At 41.3% G+C, this 22,116-nt stretch overlaps 1 protein-coding gene across 4 annotated transcripts in view; it reads left to right on the top strand.

Moving 5' to 3' along the window:
• Positions 1-21,914, top strand: part of DUSP29 (dual specificity phosphatase 29) — a 50,566-nt gene extending 28,652 nt beyond the window's left edge. For all 4 annotated transcript variants that reach the window (XM_021006183.2, XM_078150861.1, XM_021006182.2 and 1 more), the window contains 2 exons: positions 9,366-9,586; positions 19,703-21,914. In XM_021006183.2, coding sequence (XP_020861842.1) covers positions 9,366-9,586; positions 19,703-19,944 — 463 coding nt within the window. In that variant the 3' untranslated portion in view covers positions 19,945-21,914. The remainder of the gene's footprint in view (positions 1-9,365; positions 9,587-19,702) is intronic.
• The last annotated feature ends 202 nt before the right edge of the window (positions 21,915-22,116 follow it).

The raw sequence follows: 22,116 nt of genomic DNA, 5'->3' as shown, positions 1-22,116 counted from the left end.
TAGCTAGGGAAGGGTATTTGGCTCTGAAAATACCAGAGATGGTGAGTGGATCCACAAGGGAGTCAACTGACGTCCCCTTTCCAAGATGAATAGTGTATTGATTTGGTTATGGCTCTCAGAGGACGAGGAGCAGCAGGGTAGATGGCTAGCATTAAGATGGTTGGGTTGTTAGGCCAGATGGCAGATGGTTTGGTCTGGTTTGGGGTTGGCTAGGCATAGCAGACTATGCGAGTTTATGGTTACTCATCTGCCAATCAGGACTGCTCCAGCGAGAGAGTTTCAAAGCTGTATTCCTATGATGGAGATTAGTTAATCAGTTCAGATGGCGAGGATTAATCGAGTTCCATTTTTGCTCCGATCCTCCTCTCCCAAGGCCTGGCTTTTTGGATCATGGAAGGACTGCGATGCACTCAGAGAACTGGCCACATCACCTGCCTCTCCCTTGACCTACGTTTTAGGAAAACCTCACCTTCGTTTTCCTCTGTCTTTCCTTCTCATCCAGATAGATGTCCAAGCCATAAATTCTGTGCCACATGCAGAGAAGAAGCATGATTGTGCAGGTCAGCCAGAACTAGGAAATTTAAGTATGGCTGCACAAAGGAACAAAAATAGGAGAGGGGAAGGGGAATCAAACACTTCTGATTCACTTATTACTGTTGTTCAGACACACCCAACTCTTCATGGCCCCATTTGGGGTTTTCTTGGCGAAGATACTGGACTGCCATTTCTTTCTCCAGCTCCTCCTCCTTTCCTGGCTCTGTGCTAAGCATGACGAAATAATATTTGACCCACTCTCTGCAGCATCAAACATAAAGGTATATAATGCAATGCTAAATTGTTTTGCATGAATAAAGAATAGGGTAGTATTTAATAAAGTGTGATTTGTACAGGAAATATTCTCAGAATACATTGAAAAAGAGAAAATAGTTTTCCAGAATACTGGTAGAACTAAGTATCTAATATAGAGATACTCAAAATAGAGACCAGTTGAAAAGTTGGGGAGCTAGGAATCTAAATAACAGGTTAATTTTTTTTCCCTTAAAGAAATGAATAACAGGTTTATGGCCAGTACTATTAACTTTGGGAAAAAGAAGATGGTCAGAGCAATCAGAATCCAGGAAGCTACAGGAGGTCTTTAAAAAACAAAGTGAATCACAAATAAAGTGAGATCTAGGCCGAGCCAATATAATAAAAATGACAATTCTACTTAAATTAATTTACTTATTCAGTGCCATTCCAATCAAACTGCCAAAAGCTATTTTATAGAGCTAGAAAAAACAATAATTGAATTAATCTGGAAGTACAAAAGGTCAAGAATATCAAAGGTATTAATGAAAAAAAAATGCAAAGAAAGGTGGCCTAGCCATACCAGATCTCAAAGTAGTAATGATCAATATTATCTGGTACTGGCTAAGAAAAAGAGTGGTGGATCAGTGGACTAGATTAAATACACAAGACATAGTAGTGAATGGACATAATAACCTAGCATTTGATAAACCCAAAGACTCCAGTTTCTGGCATAAGAACTCAATATTTGACAAAAACTGCTGAGAAAACTGGAAAACAGAATGGCAGAAACTAGGTATAGACCCACATCTTACACCATATACCAAGATAAGGTCAAAATGGGCACATGATTTAGATATAAAAGGTGATACCGTAAGCAAATTAGGAGAGCATGGAATAGTTTATCTCTCAGATCTATAGAGAAGGGGAGAATTCATGGCCAAACAGGGCTTAGAGGGTATTACACAATGTAAAATGGATAATTTTAATTTATTAAATTAAAATGGTTTTGCACAAACAAAACCAATGCAACCAAGATTAGAAAGAAAGCAGAAAGCTGGGAAAATAATTTTTACAGCAAGCATCTCTGATAAAGACCTCATTTCTCAAATACATAAAGAACTGAGTCAAATTTATTAGAATACAAGTCATTCCCCAATTGATAAATGGTCAAAGGTTATGAACAGGTAGCTTTTAGATGAAGAAATCAAAAGCTATCTATAGTTATATGAAAAAAATGCTCTAAATCACTATTGATTAAAGAAATGAAAATTAAAACAAGTCTGAGGTACCACCTCATACCTATCAGATTGGCTAATATGACAGAAAAGGAAAATGATAAATGTCGGACAGGATATGGGAAAACTGGGACACTAATGCATAGTTGGTGGAGTTGTGAACTGATCTAACCATTCTGGAGAGCAATTTAGAACTATGCCCAAAAGGCTATAAAACTGTACATACTGTTTGATTCAGTAATATCACTACTAGGTCTGCATCTCAAAGAGATCATAAAAAAGGGAAAAGGACCTACATGTACAAAAATATTTATAGCAGCTCTTTTGGTGGTGGCAAAATTTGGAAACTGAGGGGATATTCATCAATTGGGGACTAGCTGAACAAGTTGTGGTATATGAATGTAATGGAATACTATTTTTCTGTAAGAAATGATGCAGATTTCAGAACAACTTGGAAAGACATATATAAACTCATGCAAAGTGAAATGAGTAGAACCAGGAGAATATTGCACACTGTAACTGCAACATTGTGCGATTATCAACTTTGATAGCTTGGCTCTTCTCGGCAATACAATGATCTAAGATAGTTTCCAAAAGACTCATGATGGAAAATGCTGTCCAGATCCAGAGAAAGAACTATGGACTCTGAATGCAGACCAAAGCATAGTATTTTCACTTTTTTTTTCTTTTGCTTTTCCTATTTAAAATTCTTACCTCTTTTAGGGAGGGAGAAGAGAGGCAGAGAGAGACAGAGAAAATTTGAAACTTAAAATTTTTTTAAAAAAATGAATGTTAAAAATTGGAAAAAACCAGTATTTTATGCTATAAAGATGAAAAAAAAAGTGAATGAAATGTGAGAAAAAAGTTCTACTCAAATATGTCTCTTTTCTAGCCTGTATCAGTGATGTGGTGGTTGGAAGAAAGCTTTCCTAGAGGAAAATAAGATAAAATTGAACAGAGATAAATCGAAAGTCCTATATGTAGATTCCAAAAACCAATTTCACAAGTCCAAGTTGTCTAGACAATAGTTCATGTGAAAAAGATCTGGGAGATGAACCACAATTCCAGAGGCTCCATGAGGAAGCATTCTACGCACCTTGTAACAGAGAGGTGAAGGGCTCAGAGTACAGATTAAAATACATTTTTTGGGCATGGACAATGTGGGGATTTGTTTTGACTATGCATATTTGTTACAGATGTTTTGTTTTTATCTTTCTTTTTCCAGTAAGGGAAATGAGAGGGAAAGAAAACACATTTTTTCAATTAAAAAAATTAAAAAAGAAAAAAGATCTGAGGGTTACTGTGGACTAAAACCTCAGTATTACTCAGTAGTAGTGTAACATGGCAGCACCAAAAGCCAATGTGAGCTTAGGCTACATTAAGAGAGGCATAGTGCCCCAGACAAAGAAGGTGATAATCCCATTATAGTTTTCCCTGGTCAGATCACAGCTGGAATATCCTGTTTTGTTTTTGCCACATTTTAGGAAGGATATTAACAAGAAAGGGTGCATACAGAAAAGGGAGATCGGTATTGAGAGGACATTGCTGAAAATGCCATATTAAGTTTGGTTGAAGGAATTGGGGGGCATAATTGGCCTAGAAAAGAGAAGACTTTGGATCATGGGAAAGAGATTAGAACTGTTCTTTGCCCAAGGGAAGATAACTAGGAGGAACAGATGGAAGGGGCAGAAAGATAGACAAAGCCAGAGTACAAGAAAACTCCTAACAATTAGATTATTCCAAAGTAGAATGAGCAGTTTCTCCCTCATTCCGCATCTTCAAACAAAGCCTGGGTTGACCTTTGGCTTTAGGATGTTGTTTGAAGAGAGGATTCCCATTCAGCTAGCAGTGGGCCAACAGGACCATTGAGAGCTTTTGGAGTCAGGTGATGCTGTGTTTCTCAACCTCTTCTTTGTGTAAATAAATAATGAACCCTGGGAGAGATAAGAAGAGCTGCTGAACTTTGAGAATTCACCTCAATTCAGTTCAACAAATATTTATCCAATGCTCACTTTGTGCAACAAGAGGCAACTCAGTTGCCTTTGCTGAATCATCATCCACGTCCCATCCCCTAATCCTGGGTGTCCTACAAGGTTCTGTCCTCCATCCTCTGTCTTCCTTAACTCTTTTACCTAGTGATCTCTTTTCTCATAGGTTCAATGATCATTTCTATGTAGATGACTCCCAGACTACATATTCAGCCCTAGTATCTCTCCTGGGCTCCTGTCACACAATGCCAAATGTCTGCTAGAAATCTTCAGTTGGATATCCTGTAGACATCTTAAGCTCAACATTTGCAAAATGGCACTTAACTGTCTCCTCCCTGAAATCTACTTCTCTTCCAAACTTCCCTGTTTCTCTGGAGGGAACCATCATCCTGAACCCAGGTTCAAATCCTCCAGGTCATCATTGACTCTTTCTCTCTCTTATCCTCACCCATCTCTTGAATTTTTTTTAAAAAAAGTTATATTGATGTGTTTTGTTTTTAAATAATAAACATGTATTTCATGAGAAGTCTCTTATAACATTGTAAAGCAGTGAAGTAAAACTAATAGTACGGCAACCTCATCTAAAAGTACATAAAACATTTCACATCTGTAGCACTCTCTCCCCACCTCTCTAATTAAAAAAAAATAATGAATTAGTTTATTTTCCTCTCAATTCCCAGCCCACTGGGGAAAAAAAAGAAAATCAAATTTCTTGTATGAAAAATATATAGTCAAGCAAAACAAATTCCCTCATTGGCTGGACATAAAAAATAGACATGTCTCATTTTGCACCCTAAATTCCCCTCCCCTCTGTCACAGAAAGCAGGTTTCATCATTGGTCCTCTGGAATCATGAATGGTTATTGTTATTAATCCTCATCTTTAGAATTTCCAAATTTGTTTTTATGGTGCTGTTTATTATTGTGTCCATTGTCCTCTTGATTCTGCTTACTTCATTCTTTTTTTTTTTTTAGACAGTTGGGGTTAAGTGACTTACCCAGGGTCACACAGCTAGTAAGTGACAAGTATGTGGTCTGAGACCAGATTTGAACTCAGGTTCTCCTGACTCCAGGGCCGGTGCCCTATCCACTGTGCCACCTAGCTGCCCCTGCTTACTTCATTCTTTATCAGCTTATTAAAGCCCTCAAAATTGTTCATTTCTGTAGTGTTGGTGTCATAATGTACATTGTTCTTCTGGTCCTTCTCACTTCTTTCTGAATTAGTTCATGTAAGTCTTCCCATGTCTCTTTGAAATCATCTACTTCTTTATTTCTTATAGCACTAAAGTACTTCATCACAACCCCCGCCCCTCCATGTCTAGTCATTTGCCAGTTCTCTCTACCCGCTGCATCACTTTTGCCCGTCTGCTCTCCACTTACACGGCCAACACCATATTCAGGCCTTCATAATCTCTCATCTGGACAATGAAAATAGCCTTCTAACTGGGCTCTGGGCTTCCTATCTCTTCCCTCTCCATGTAGCTGTCAAAAGGTTCCTAAAAGTACAAGTTGGAATGGGCCATTTTTCTGCTCAAAAACCTGTGACTCTTATTGTCTCCAGGATAAAACACAAACACCAGCTCAGTTTGACACTTGAAGATAATAATTAATATCTTCGACATGTGGAGTTTGAAATGTCTATGGGACATCCAACTGGAGATGTCCAGCAGGCAGCTGGAGATGCAGGACTCAATTTCGGAAGACAGGGTAGGTCTGACCCTATTGATTTTGATATCTGCACCTGCAATTGATATCTGCATGGAGGTGATACTTGGCTCCACAGGAGCTAGTATCTCCTACACATTAGAAAGAAGAGGACTCAGGACAGAGGTCTGGAGGTCACTCATAGAAAAGGGGCCAGGAGATAGATGATGATTCAACAAAGGAGATTGGGAAAGAGTAGTCAGATAAGAGAAAAACTGGGAGAAAACAATATCTGTATGTTTCATTGCCTCATCATTGTTATGACTCTGTCTAGTATGGAGCACTGTTAGAACAGGAATAGCAGGAGGGCAAGCATCAGAGGAGTCAAAGGTGATGGACAACATAACGTTGAACTGGCCAACTATTGGGATTCCCCCCCCCCCCAAGTAATAGCATTTAATTATTTTCAACATTCACTTTTATAAGATTTTGAGTTCCAAATTTCCCCCCCCTCCCCAAGCAATCATATATAGACTATACGTGTACAATTATGTTAAACTTATTTCCACATTAGTCAGGTTGTGAAAGAAGAATCAGAGCAAAAGGGAAAAACCTTGAGAAAGAAAAAACCAACAAAAAAAGGGAAAATACAACTATTGGGATTCTGAAGACAGGAATGACCAAAGTGATGGACTGGGAGGCCAGAATAAGGGAAGGACTATAGTTTGTGGAGAGAAAGAATTAATCTGGAAGGAGTGGGGCAGAAGGAGAGGAGATTGTCATCAGAAAAGGGAATTTCAGAGTTGAAAATCATGGCAGGCAACAGACCTATGAGGACAGCAATCCCCATTCTATAGAGAAGGGAACTAAGTTTTTGAGAGTTTACAACTGGGCTATAGTCACACTGTTAACAAGTACTGGAGGAGAGGATTTGGACCTAAATCTCCTAATTCCCTGTCTATCACTCAAGCTCACAGAATCATACGTAGACTTAGAGCTGAATGGAACTTTTTTTTTAAAAATATAAATTTATTTATTTTTAGTTTTCAATATTTACTTCCACAAGATTTTGAGTTCCAAATTTTTATCCCATCTTGCCCCTCCTCCCACCCCAAGATGGCATGCATTCTGAATACCCCTTCCCCTAGTCTGCCTTCTCTTCTATCTCTCCCCCCCTTTTCTTATCCCCTTCCCCTTCTATTTTCCTATAGGGCAGGATAGACTTCTGTACCCCATTTCCTGTATTTCTTATTTCCCAGTTGCATGTGAAAACATTTTTTTTAAACATGTTTTTAAAACTTTGGGTTCCAAATTTTCTCCCTTCCTCCCTCCCCACCCACCCTCAATGAAAAGGCAAGCAACTCAATATAGGTTATACATGTGCAGTTATGCAAAACACTTCCATAGTAGACATGTTGTGAAAAACTAACTCTATTTCTCTTAATCTTATCCTGCCCTCCCATTTATTCTTTCTTTTGACCCTGTCCCTCCTCGAAGTATTTGCTTCTGATTACCCCCTTTCCCAATCTGCCCTCTTCTCTATCATCCCCCTGCTCTCTTGTCCCCTTCTCTCCTTATTTTCCTGTAGGATAAGACAGATTTCCATACCCAATTGAATGTCATTCCCTCTGTAAGCTGAATCCTATGAGAATAAGATTCCCTCATTCCCTCTCACCTTCCCCCGTTTCCACTGCAAGAGCCTTTTCTGTTTTTTTTTTTGTGAGATAATTCACCCCATTCTACCTCTCCCTGAAAGGAACTTTCAAAGTCATCTAGTTCAACCCCTTCATTTTACAGATGAAGACATTGAGGCAAGCAGCAGTTATGTAACTTGCCTAGGGTCACACAGCTAGTAGATATCTGAGATAAGATTTGAACACAGGTCTTCCTGCCTCGAGGCCCAGCCCCATGCCACCTAGTTACCTTACCCCCGTATTAAGTTGCTGATTTAAACCCAGTTCTTCTGACTCCAAATCCATTTGTCTTCCTACTGAACCAGCTCTTCATCTTTCTGTTGAAATCCCTCCCTTTCAGGCCCAACACAGATGCTAATGCCACCATGAAGCCTTTGGCACTCCCAGGCAGCATGATCTCTCCTTCCTCAAATGTATGATAGCGTGTGCCTGGCCCTTTCGTTTGCACTGATATCAATCCCCTTTTTATTTATTGTTTCTCTGTTAGTTTGAACATTCTTGGAGAGCAGGCACACCCAGTGCCTTGAACCTAGTAGGCACTTGGCAAATATTTGTTAAATTCATGACCGAAATGTGGCAACATCAAACATTGACATTTGTCATTTATGTGACCCAGTTTTTGACATAGCCTTTTGACATTGACCAAACTGCCATTTATAAGGTTGAAATACAACTGCTGAAGCCAGATTTCAGACTTTATGATTTATACGATCTTTCCTTTCATGGACAGTTTAGTCCCATTTTTCCACTGAGTTCTACTACAAAGCAGCCCATTGCCTGCTAGTGAGTTGGATGATATTAACAGGGGTTTTAATTAAGCACAGATCTATGACCTGAAAACAAAATTATTTTATTGTTTGTTATATATACACTTAGGGACAAATCCAAACAATGAAAACCAGGTTTCTTAAGAAGAAAAATTAAAAGCAGAAGAGGAGCTCCATGGTCCTTGTGGTGGAGCCAAGATCAAGACAGAGAAAATCTGGCACTGTCCATCCTCTCCTTGGGCCACTGTTTTAATCATCTGTTTGCAAATATCTTCAAATGCTCAGTGAACACCATTGTGTTTCTTCTCATGTGAGACATGCTACTCCTTGGAATCAACAGGGAGAAGAAAGTCACAGGCAAGGCAGCCTTGGATGAAAATGGACCCAAGGGAGAGATGTGAGCTTTTGGTGGCTGAGCCACACTGGGATAGAAAAGAGGCCATACATTACCGGCCCCAAGGCTAACCATTGTGTTGACTGCCCCACCCCTCCAAACTATATTAAGTTTTAGTAAGAGCAGTTTCACTGGATTGGTAAATTTGTTATTCATATCAAATATTCAGTGTTTTGGAGGAAATTATTGCACTGAACAAACTTGTAATCACAAGAAGAATTTTCCAGGTATTCCTAGATAAAAACATTTTGAATGGAAACACTATTCAGCACATGGACACCACAGTTTAAAAAACCAAAACATTGATGAGAGAGGGCAAGGGGGATTGACATGAGGACCATTAGAAAGAAATGGGAATGTTTTTCTAGAGAATTGGATAGGGGTGGGGACCATTTCAAGTATTTGAAGGGTTGTGTCATGGAAGAGGGATTCATTTTGTTCTGTCCAGCCCCAGAAGGGACAGCTAAGAACAGCAGATGAAGGATGCTAACAGGCCAACTTGGACTTGATGTAAGGAAAGGCTTCCACACAATTAGAGGCACCCATCTGTAGAATGGACTGCCTTGGGACACAGTGGGTTCCCTTCTAGTCAGTCAACAAGTATTGATTAAGCACTTGCTATGGGCCATGCCCTGGTGCTTAATTGCAAGGAGGAGCTCTCACTGGATGGACATTTATCATGGTGGGTATCCCTTTCTGGTATGGGTTAGACTGGATTGTTACAAAACCTAAATGCTGAGCCTGTGAAAACTACTGACTATTACCTGGGTTTGATGCTTCAGTTATGGTGCCTGTAGGAGTGGATCCTTGGAGATGCAGAAAGCAGCTCACAATATCTTTTTACTGTGCTTCACAGGGCCACAGCACTGGACCGGTATAGTTTGGAGAAATCTGGCTTCACCCACGTCCTGAATGCTGCCCATGGCCGATGGAATGTAGACACGGGCCCAGAGTACTACCGAGACATGGCCATCGAATACCACGGAGTGGAAGCTGACGATCTCCCCACCTTTAACCTCAGCGAGTTCTTTTATTCGGCCGCGGAGTTCATCGACACCGCTCTCCAAAGCGATAGGAGTAAGGAGAAGGGCTAGGGGCCTGTCTATATACACCGTTTGCTGATGAGCCATCGGCTCTTCAAATGCAGTGGGCACCATGGTAGGCAAACACCAGAGGCAGGGAAGATAGGCTGCTGCAGGGAAGACGTGAAAGTGTCTGTCAACAAGGGATGACTGAGCAGGGCGTAGGCTGGGTGGTGAAGTTTCAAACATGACAGCCACTGGCGGCGGACTGTGGGACAGAGGATGAGATGCTGTTTATCTGTATCTGATGCATAGCAGCTTTAACTCAGAACACATGGCTCTGCCCCAGTCATCTCCAAGACAGCAGGGGCTTGCGAGCACTGACAGAAAATGGCTGGAAACATTCATGTCTTTTTAAGTTCCCTGTCTGATGACTGAAATTTGTTATGCACTGACCTCCTAGCAGGAGGGCTCCTCTCCAGAGTTCTAAGAGCAGTTGTATAATCAACAAAATCTGGACCCAAGGCAACTGGAAGGTGGTTACTTCTGGTGTGGGGAAAACCGATAGGTAGCTTAAGAAGGAACCAGTAGAGAAACTTCAGGCTTTTCTGCTGACTTCCAAAACCCTTTGTACCTAGGGGGTCCCTTCCAACATTCTAGTTAACATTTCTATTCCCAACCAGTTCAAACTGGAAGGCAGCTAGTAGTGCCCTTGCCTTCTTCCAAGACAGACTGCATGTTATGGCTTTTTTTTTTTCTTAAAGGTTTTATGCTTTGAGCTGCTAATGCTCAAGCTCCCAAATGGATCAACTGATCAATCAGAAAACACTGATTAAGCATTTACTATGTGTCAGGCACCACGCTAAGCACTGAAGGTATGAAGAAAATATAAAAATCATCCTAGCTGTCAGAGATTTTATGTTCTAATGGCAGAACAAGACAGATACAAGGATTGGTACATACATGATACAGAGTAGAAGGAAAGTGGACTAAGAGGGGAAAGCACTAACAAATGGGGGCAGCAGCGGGCGGGGGAGGGGAGGAGGAGACCAGGAGAGGTTTCCTGTGGGAGATGGCACTTGAACTGTCTTGAAGGAAGTGAGGGATTCTAAGAGGAAGATATCAGGAAGGAGAATGTTCTTGGCATAGTGGACAGGAAAAGCAAAGGCAGGAACATGGGAGATAAAGCATTACATATGACCCAAATGGGCCAGGATAACTGGACTACAGAGTGTGTGATGGTAAGTGACCTATTGAAAGACTGGAAAGATGGGAAGGGGCCAGGCTGTCAAGATCTTTAAATAGAGGAGTTTATATTTGATCCTAGAAGGAATAGTGAGCCATTGAGATTACTGAGTGCAGGAGAAGGGGGATATGGTCAGATTTATGTTTTTGGAAAATTATTTTGGTAACTATGTGGAGGATGGCTTGAGGCAGGCAGTCCAAATAGGAGGCTATTGCAGTTGTTCAAGCGGGAGGTGATAAAAGCCTAAGCTAGCATGATGGCTGTGTGAGTGGAGAGAAGGGGATATTTTTTCATTTTAAATTATCTATTTATTTGTTACATTTTGTGTTCCAGGCTGTCTCCCTCCTTCTGTCCCTCCCAAACCTTCACTAGAGAAGGCTAACATTTGACACAATCACATATGAGAAACTATTATGATACACTCTTCCATACATCAGTTCTTTCTCTGGAGGTGGACAACATCTTCCTTCATAGGTCCTCTGTAGTTGCTTTGAATATTCATCTTGCTCAGAACAGTTTAGGCATTCAGTTAGTCTTCAGACTAATTTGCTGTTACAATAAACTTCAAACATTATTGCTGTTACTGTATACTGTATTCTCTTGGTCCTGCACATTTCACTCTGCATCAGTTCACGCAGGTCTTTCCATGTTTTTCTAAAATCAACCAGCTCATCATTTCTTCCAGCACAATAGTATTCCATCACAATCATATACCACAACTTGTTCAGCTACTCTCCAATTGATGGGCATCCCCCTCAATTTTCGGTTCTTTGCCACCAGAAAGAGAGCTACTATAAACATTTTAGAACATATAGGTTCTTTTTCTTTTTCCCTCATCACCTTGGGAAACAGACCTGGTAGGTCAAAGGGTATACATAGTTTTATAACTCTTTGGGCATAATTCTAGACTGCTCTCCAAAATGGTTGGATCAGTTCACAGTTCCACCAACAGTGAATTAGTGTTCCAATTTTTCCACATCCCTCCCAACATGTCATTTCCTCCTATCATTTTAGCCAATCTGATAGGTGTGAGACGGTATCTCAAAATTGTTTCAATTTGCATTTCTCATAATCAATGATGACTTACAGAATTTTTTCATATGATTAAATATAGCTTTGATTTCTTATTCCAAAAATTACCTGTTCATAACCTTTGGCCATTTATCAATTGGAGATGACTCATATTCTTAGAAATTTGACAAAGTTCTCTCTATATTTGAGATATGAGGCTTTTATCAGAGAAACTGTCTATAAGGTTTTTTTTTCTCAAGATTTGGCAGATGCTTAGATATGTGGAATAAGTAGTGGAAGATGACATCAAGATTGCAAATGTTTGTGAAATTTGGAAGGGGGGGCACGTTTGGGGGTAAAGACGTGTTCTACTTTGGACATATCGAGTTTGAGATGCTTGTGGAATAGCCAGTTTAAAATATCAGCACCAACTGTTAGTGATATGGGACTAAAGCTCAGGGGAGACACTAGGGATGGATAAATAGAAGTGGGCATCGTCTACATAGAGATGATAATTGAATCCATGGAAGCTGATGAGTTCACCAAGGGAGATAGTATAGAGGGAAGAGGACCCAGGACAGATCCTTGGGGACACCCACAACCGGTAGGCATGTCATGGATGAAGACCCAGCAAAGGAGACTAAGAAGGAGTGGTCCAGCAGGTAGGAAGACAGCACAGAGTAGACTCATAAAAACCCAGAGAAGAAAGAGTATGTAGGAGGGGAGAGGGTGTTCATTGGTGCCAAATGCTTCAGAAAGGTCAAGAGAGATAAGGGCTAGGAAAATGCCATCCGATTTTGCAGGTAAGAAATCACTGGTAACTCTGGAGAAAGCACTTTCAGTTGGATGATGGGGTTGGAAGCCAGAGTGTCCAGAAGAGAGTGGAAGGATGTCCTGAGCACAGACAGCTTTTCCAGGGAAGTTGGGAGAAGCTGAGAAGGGGACTGAATTATAGGATGGTATTTGGCACGTGGTGAGATCTACTGAGGGTTTCTTAATGATGATAATAACCGTTCTTTTACATCACAGGCTTGGAAGTTGATCACAAAATTTGCTTTATCATAGCTATCAACCCAGGCAAAGGCTTCTGGGTGTTCATGAAGGAGAGAGCAGGGCAAAGTAATTTATCACACATAAGACAATGTGCTATGTGGTATATTTTGGTGGCATTCCTGTGTGTTTCCAGTGGCTGAAGGCATGTTGGGTTTGGAGCACCTTTGTAAGCAGAGCTCAAACTTCTATTGGCTTGCCTCACCAATTAGTCCAAGTGGCCACATCTCTTGTTGGGGATGTCACATAGTGGAAGGTCTCCAGTTACTAAACCTATTCATCACCACACAAAAACTGAAAATAGCTCCTGAGGCAGCCTGAGAACCTTCGTGGCTGGATCTGTGTCGGGAAACCTGTGACCTAGAGCAGCTAGGGCTGTCATGTAAAGTAGGTGTGAGGTTCCCCAATCACAAAGGATACCTGAGTGGTACTGACATTAGTGCTGGGCAAAGTCACACACCATTTGCCAGCTTTTCAGTAGCATGATGAAAACGCCACAGTACAACTGAACTGTAAGTACTGCTGTAGAAACTGCTAACCGTAGACTGTCCCTTTAATTAGACGTGAGGGGGAGCTTTGGATCCCTAGGCAGAACCAGAAATCTCAGAGGCCGAGAAATGTGTGTCCTGGACTCCTTCGACAGTGTTTGGTGAAGTCTATGGAGTCCTGTAGTCGACAGATCACTGGGTCTGGAGTCAGGAAGACCTAATTTGAATCAAATTCTCAGAAACTTACTGGCTGTGTGACCCTGGGCAAGTCACTTCACCGCAGTCTGCCTCAGTTTCCTCAACTATAAAATGGAGATCATCATAGTATGTACCTTTCAGGGTCGATGTGAGGGTCAAATGAGAGAGTATTGTGCTAATTAGTCCAGTGCCTGGCACATGACAAATGCTTCATAAATGTTTCCCTTTCTCTCCTCTCCCTTCTCAGAATGATGCTTTTAAATACACAAAATAAAACACATAGGATTGCAAGGGAAACCAGCTATTTAGAAATGAAGTTATCAAAATAAAATATGTTAAAAACAAGCTTGTAGATGCCAAGTTAAGAACCTGGAAAGTGGTTGGCACATCACAATGAGTGATTTCCTTTGAGAGTAGCTGGAGTCCAATTTCTCACTTGGAAAAGCTACGATAATATCAATAATTCCTAACTGTAGAGTGCTTTAAGGTTTGCAAAGTCACAACCACTCAGTAAAGTGAGTAGTTCAAGTATTATTTCCTCCATTTAACAGATAAGGAAATAGAGTTTTAAGTGATTTGTTCAGTCACGGTGACAGGCAGGATTTGAACCAGGAGTCTATGGACTCCAAGCCTGTTGCTCAAAAAATCTTTGATCCCTGGACTTTTTCAAAGTGTGTTCAGATGGTGTTAGCATGTATGATGTGGTTATATGTTTGTTGGTACACGCACACATTTTTAAAGAGCTACGTGCTAGCTTTCGTTTGTTGACTGAACCTATGATTTCATTTGGTACGGAGCACTCTCAAGGAGGAAATTCCCTCTCCATCCATTCTGCAATTTATAATCTGAAAGAGTTGTCTAGGACACAGAAAGAGTCAATGACTCATCCGGGGTCACACAACCAGTATGTATCAGGAAAGGACTGGAACCCAAGGTTTCTTAATTATTAGGCCAGCTCCCTAAACACTATACTACGTTATCTTGAATGTCAAATATGATATTAGGCACTAAAAGAATTAGAAATTAAAAGGGAATGAAAAGTATTACAAGACTATATAAAGGAAAAAGAATTTTGAATTTGCACTAAACTCACATAGGACTCTCCCAGTGTACCCATGGAGAGCAGGCCCCCATTAAAGGTCATTTGCATATAGAAAGAGCATTGGCATATTAACAGACACCATCCTGTGGCACCTCAGGACAAAGCTATAGTTAGCATCATCAGGCTTACAAGGGGAAGATGTGCCATATCTGCATTCCCCTGACTTCTAGGAGCACGTAGGGTAGACTGCTGCAGGCATCCAATGATGGAAGGAGGAAGGTGGAAGGATACATGCAGGTCAGATCAGGCATATATGGTTCAGGATAGATCAGCCTGCTGGGAGACAGAGAGCAGGGCTTAGCGATCTTGTCGGATCAAGGTCAGCATGATTTCTTTGCTCTCAGTGCCTGCAAATTAGTACTCTCTGTAGTTACCTATTTTATATTTACTCCTTGGTACTGGCTGCTAAATATACTCTCATGATGTGGTCAGGGTCATAAGAGCATCCTGCTTATCAGCTCTAGTTTAAGTTCCACAGAGGCCCAATCACAGCTCTCTTGGCCTGGGATCATTCACCACTTATTAATATTCTCTTGATGTAACAAGTGTTGATGGACGATATGTCCAAAAGGCAAGACGTTTTTCTCCCTCCCGGACTTTCCTACGCTTTGCTGCTGCCCAATTTCCTTCAAGCCTCTGTACTGTTCCTCATCTGCCTCATGACTCTCTTTGAAATGCGCACGTGGTTGTGCTAACTTATTTTTGGAATCCTCGTAAGCATGTATAGAATGTCTAGGTCATAACACTTTTGCCCAGCAGCGCATAGATTCGGAATGCCCTGATTGACATGACGGCCAGGTCACATTGCTTTGGACTGAGCAGCTCCCAGATTTGGAATGCCCAGAAGGAGGTGTTCAAGAATCATTATGCCCATCCTAACAGCACACATTCAATATATCTGGACTGGCCAACTGTCCCAGATAATAAAAATCACTTAGGAGAATCACAGCTTGCTAGAGCCATAAGGGAACAGGAAATTCATTTAGTTCAACACTCTTCATTTGACAAACAAGGAACTGAAACCCAAGGACATGAAGTGACTCGATCCAGGTCACAGGAAGAGTGAGATGCAGAGGCTTAGCTAGAACTCAGGCCACTAATGCAGAGATCTTTTCCCCATGCCATTCCCCTGCTGGAAATATGAGTCTTGTTAGACTGAGCCCAATGCTGTAGCTTTTCAAGATTTTTTTTTTGTTGTTGTTATCCTGACTCTTGTTATCCAGTGTGCTAACATCTCTCCTTCAGGTCTGTGTCACCTGCAAAACTGATAAGAATGTCAACCATATCTTTATCTGAGTCACTGATGAAAACGTTAAATTGCCAAGCATAGATTCTTGGGGCAGTCCTGTGAAGACTGCTTTCCAAGTTGGTCTTTCTCTAAGGTTCTTTTCACTTTGGTGGGCGGTACATAGAAATGAAGAAGAGGCCAGAGGCTTTTCATTTTATAAAAGTAAAGAAATTCACCATCGGCCTTAGTCCTGAAGCATGATGTTTCATTTAGACCCATAATGGCAATTCTAAAAGGCTCAGGATCTTACCCAAGGCCTATCTGGTAACTAAATCATGTAGGATCTTGTAAGATCCTTCAGCAATCAGGTGCCCTTTGGGGCAAAAAGGGAAATCACTGCTTCAACCTAATTCTGGGGTGAAGTAGGCAATCCTTCGGAAGGGGCTTTAGAAAGCTGAGATGTTTGTATAGTGCGTGTCAGCTTACACGGAGTGCTTTACATACATGATCTCTTTAGATCCTTACAATAGCTTAGTAAAGAAAAGGTCACAGAATTCCTGACTGGCACTGAAATCCAGGTCTCAACCCTCTCAGGTCAGGGCTGTTTCTACTATATCATGCTGCTTCTAACTGATTGTTTCCATGACCAATAAACTAGGGGGTGGGTGGGGAGGGGTGTGAAAGAGATGTTCCCAAGGCCTAATCCGAAAAAGTCCTCGGACCTTGAGCCAAATCCCCAACTGCCTCGGAGGAGACAGGCCCTTTGTTCCCAGGAGATCGACACAGCAAACAGCAGAGGATAGTATTAATACCCTTCTCTCCAAAACAAAGTTCAGCTCCAGGGTCTAATGTTTAAGTTTTCCTTCTTCCTTTCCTCCCTGTGGATCCCCCGGCCACTCCTTCCTATGCTAAGAGCTCTTGTTAGCAGAGTGGATGGCTAAATGAACTGCAGTTTTCATCTGTTTCAAATATTGGGTCATGACAAAAAGAATTACCCTTTTTTTCCACGAGAGGAAGAGGCACTCCAGTTATGGGGGGCCCCTGGAACAATCTGGGGGATTAAGAAGGAAACTGAAGCAACTCATTCTTGGAGCTGGGCTCGGCAGTTACCCAGCTCTAGGGTCCATATTGAGAACTAGACCCTAGAGGTTCTGTCCCTGCCCCCAAGACCCTGAATCAAGGAGGCTAGGAATAATCTCGTCTCCTGCCTGAGCAAAGAAATGCCCAGAATAAAAGCAGAAAACAGATTTGGCTGCGTTGGTAATGGAATAAGAAACTGACCACTTTGATGTATTTATTTGGCAGAAGCTGGTTTGCACTGGAAGGGGCATCCTGGAAAGGCGATCAGACAGTTCATGGGCTGGGTACAGGAAGGTTCTGCGCAACAGACGCCAAATACACACACCAAAGCATTTCTATCTATAGATACACGCTTAGCACACACATAATGCATACACTAGTATTTATAGAGTGAAGTCTTCTATACGTAACGATGAAGTCAACGACCCCCCTATTCCTAATATAGGACCATGGGTAGGGGTGTTCTGGTAAATGGTCAATAACTAGTTCTCCAAAAAAAAGTATGCCTGACGTATTTTTAAATTTAACCTGCGTCATTAACTACTTTTGTTCTCCATTGCTTTCTTAAGTCTAGACAATCAACAAAACAATTAATCCAGCTCTGATTTGTAGTGTTTGCTGATTTCTGGAGCATAAATGCTCACGATGAACATGTAACAATCTTCTCTCGTGAGCTGATCAGAGATGGCTCCTGCACACCACTGAATAGGTCTGAAACTGCATGAGAACCTCAATTCATCATGTCCACCCCACCTAATACAAGTGAAAAAACTGAGGCTGGGAGGTTAAGTGACTTTCCAAAGGTCTCAACGTAAGCATCAGAAGTGGGAGTTGAATCCAAATCTTCTGACCTTGAATCAGTGTTTTCTCCAGTAAATACTTTTAAAAAGTTTATTGAGTGATTTTGATTTGTTTTGCCTGGATTAGCGACAGATCTGCGCTGATCAGTCGTATTTCTTTGCCCAGTTCTTTGTAGAATTACAGAGACCTGTAAGGGACTTTGGAGATGTTCCAGCTGAACATCTTCATTTGACAGGTGAGGAAATAGGCTCAGAGAGGTGAGGTGATTTGCCCAAGGTCACACAGCTAGGAAGTGGAGCTGGACCCAGAACTTAGGTTTCCCAGCTTCTGATAGGTGATCATGACATTATCTTGTCTCTCTTGAGACTGATACTTGTGACTGTCAACCAAGGTGAGGGTTAGCCTGTGGCCAGTAACAAGCTAATTAACCCTCTGGGAGTTAATTCCAATGCAGGAGCTTGGGATCCCTAGCATAGCCGATCACAAGAACTAAAGAAGGTTTGCCTGGTGGGGAGTGTTTTTCCTCACATTCAGTTGCCAGTCTTCATCCAGCAGCTGTGGAAATACTGGAGGGGGAATCACACCTGGCCCACCCATTTCACCCTCTCCCATTCCGTAAAGAGGATGCTGATGTCAGCAACTCACAAAACTAATGAGTCCTTGGTGAAAGCCGATGGCCTCAGAATCAGGAGAATCTGGGTTCAAATCCCACCTGATTTACTAGCTGTGTAACTGTAGGCAAGTCACCGAGCCTGAGTCTCAGTTTCTCTTTCATAAAATGGAGATAATAATGCCAGCAAATCCCTGCCTCATACTATGGTTGTGGGGCTCAAATGAATAAATCAACATAAAACACTTTGTAGAGCTCAAAGCCTATATAAATGCCAGCTATTATTATCAATAACAACAACAGCATTGCTAGTATTTGGCGTTTAAAGTTCTTGCAAACTGACCCTATCCTGCCATTCCAGGATTATGACACATTACTCCCCTTCTGATATTCTACAGCCAGCCAGCCAGCCAGACACCCAAACTGACCCCACTGCTTCTCCTTGCACAGGACACACCATCTCTGCTCTCTTTGCTCTGCACTGACAGTTCCTCATGCCAGGAATGTTCTCCCTCTTGAATTCTATGTTATCGCTTTCTATGTGGGCTATTTCTTGGTAGCCCCAGATGCTAGTACCTTCCCCCCCTGGGTTGAATCTCTCTGGCAGGTTTTAAAATTTGTACACATAGGGGCAGCTAGGTGGTGTAGTGGATAGAGCACTGGCCCTGGATTCAGGAGGACCTGAGTTCAAACCCGGCCTCAGATGCATAACACTTACTAGCTGTGTGACCCTGGGCAAGTGACTTAACCCCATTGCCTAGCCAAAAAAAAAAAAATTTGTATACATATATGTATATATACACATACGATATATATGTATATATATGTGTTGTGTATATATGTGTATATATATATATGTATGTACATATATTTGTAGACACCTATATCTCAGAAGGAGAGAGATTCTATGAAAGATGTTCTTGCTAAGGCCTTCAATTGAATATAAACTCCTCGAGGGCAGGAATTGTTTTGGTTTTGGTTTTGTTGCCCTAGCATCTAGAACAGTGAGTGCATGCAGTTAGTGCTTAATATCTGTTGATTGATTAATACGGTTTCCTAGCAGAGTAGTTTGGAAAACCTTACTTAGAAGCTGTTGGAGGGGGGACAGCTAGGTGGCACAGTGGCTAGGGTACTGGCCCTGGAATCAGGAGGATCTGAGTTCAAATCTGACCTCGGGCACTTGACACTTATTAGCTGTGTGACCCTGGGCAAGTCACTTAACTCGGATTGCCTCACCAAAAAAAAAAAACCAAACCACAAACCTGCTAGGGAGGCGAGAGAAAGGGATTATTTCCAAGGTTCTTTCTCTAGTTTTCTGATATGCGTGGCTTTTTTCTCTTCTCTCCTCTTTCTGCAGATAAGATTCTAGTTCACTGTGCTATGGGCCGTAGTCGCTCGGCTACCTTGGTCTTGGCATACCTGATGATTTACAGGAACATGACAGTGGTGGAGGCCATTGAACAAGTCGCCAAGAATCGCTGTGTTCTGCCCAATCGTGGGTTTCTCAAACAGCTCCGGGAACTGGACAAACAGCTTCTCCTCCAAAGGCAGAATGCTCAGTCTAATGAAGAAGAGAACTTGGAAGAGAAAGAAATCTAAGGCTTGAAGACCCCTTCACACACAGTTGCCCCAAAATACTCTGTGCTGGAGAAACATATTTTTAAAAAGACAAACAAAAACCCCAACAGTCCCTTAAAGTCCTTTGGCACGAAGAAGGAAAACATGGAAGCGAGCCATTATTTCTTTGGAATCGTTTTAAGCATCACAGAGAGCACTATGGAGCATTTTAGGAGATCCTATAAAACCTACACTCCCTAAGCTGCTACCCTTCAGGGTTTAAATCTTTGTTTCACAACAAGAGGAAAAGGCAAAGGATTTTATTGTGGAATCGGCTGCAGATGAGCATGTAGCGCTTTAGTGAAACACATCAGTCTGTAATGGGGAGGTGGGAATGATTGGAAAACGTAGAAACTGTGCTACGATTCAAACTTCTGGTCCTGTCTTGGAGGAAAGGCACGTTTTCCCATGGACCATTTTTTCTTTTTTTACAACACAAATTTTATAGCAACCAAAAAGCGGGCTTAAGGCATTAGGGGTGTGTTACAAGAGTGTCATGTTAACACATCACCACCTGTGGGTATTTCCCGATTCTCTTTCCATATCTCTGTTCATAGTGCCGAGCACTGTCCTTTCATCATCTCATCCTGGGCCACCCAGGATCTGTTCTGGGCTTACTGCAGCATTCATTAATGCTACCTTTGGGGAGTGATTACCTGAGCAGGCTGGTGCACGTGCAAAATGGCCCTTACCAGAATTTACAACCTAGCTTCCTAATGCCTCATCTGATAGGTCTGACACAAATACCCAGACTCACTCCACCTCTCTATAGTTACAAAGAACAGATGAGTCTGAAAGGGTCAGGGTAGAATAAAAGCAAGAATAGGGGTCATCTGTCAATTTCTTTTTTCTGAGAGATCTTTTCCTATCCCACGCATGGAATCATATAATATTAGAGCTGTAATGGATCTTCAAGTACATCTAGTCTAATTTTCTTACTTTACAGATGAGGAAACTGAGGCACTGAGAGTGTAGTTTGCACAAGGTCAGATAGCTAACCTGGTGCCATAGTAATTACTAGAACCTAGATCTCTATTTACTTTTCCCATTTTACCATACTGCTTTTCTTAAAAAGGAGTTGTATTAAAATAGTAGCTTTAAAATCAGTAGTAGCGGCAAGTTAGGTGGTGCAGTGGATAAAGCACTGGGCCTGAAGTCAGGAAGACCCAAATTCAAATCTGGTCTCAGACACGTACTAGCTATGTGACCCTAGGCAGGTCTCTTGACCCTTTTTGCCTCAGTTTCCTCATCTCCAAAATAAGCTAGAGAAGGAAATGACTAACCACTCCAGTATCTCTGCCAAGAAAACCCCAAATGGGGTAATGGTCAGACCCAACTGAAAAACAACAAAAATTAAAGTTAGGAGCTCAGAAACCTGAGTTCTAGTCCTGAACTATGTCTCACTTAACCTCTCTGAAGTAGGTAAATTTCCATTTATTTCATCTTCAACTTTTCAGTGACCTAGCAAGAATATCTCTTCTAAGTCTTAACAACTGATGCAAAGTGAAGTTAGCACAACCAGAAGAACAGTGTACCCAGTAACAGCAATATTGCATGATGATCAACTGTGGAGCCTTAGTTATTCTCAGCAATACAGTGATCCAAGACAATGCCAAAGGACTCCTGATAAAAAAATGCTTATCCACCTAAAGAGGAAAGAACAGATGCAGGAGTCTAAATGCAAATTGAAGCAAATTTTAAAAAAAGGCAAAAAACACCTTTTTTTTTGGTCTGTTTTCTTTTGCAAAATGGCTAATATGGATATATTCTCCATCTCTACACATGTATAACCTATATCAAAGTGCTTGCCTTCTCTTCCCAATGAATGGGGGACATGTGGGAGGGAGGGAATTTGGAACTCAAAAGTTTTAAAAACAAATGTTAAAAAGTTTTTACATGTAATTGGAAAAAAATAAAATATTAAAAAATTAAAAAATATATTTTTTGTAGAAGTTCTCTGCCTCATCTATGAGCTGGAGACAATACTTACACTACTTACCTCACAGAGTTGTTTTGAGGGGAGTACTTTGTAAAACCTAAAGCACTATATGAATGTAAATTGTTATTATTAATTAATTTTACTAATAATGAGCTGCGTGAAGAACAAGATTGATGCTGGAGTGGTACAATTTAAATTTTAATGTCCTTTTTTCA

Source organism: Phascolarctos cinereus, unplaced genomic scaffold (assembly GCF_003287225.1).
Source record: "Phascolarctos cinereus isolate Bilbo 61053 unplaced genomic scaffold, phaCin_HiC Scaffold_3;HRSCAF=262, whole genome shotgun sequence".
Classification (NCBI taxonomy): domain Eukaryota; kingdom Metazoa; phylum Chordata; class Mammalia; order Diprotodontia; family Phascolarctidae; genus Phascolarctos; species Phascolarctos cinereus.
This window is presented reverse-complemented; position numbering and strand designations above follow the sequence as displayed.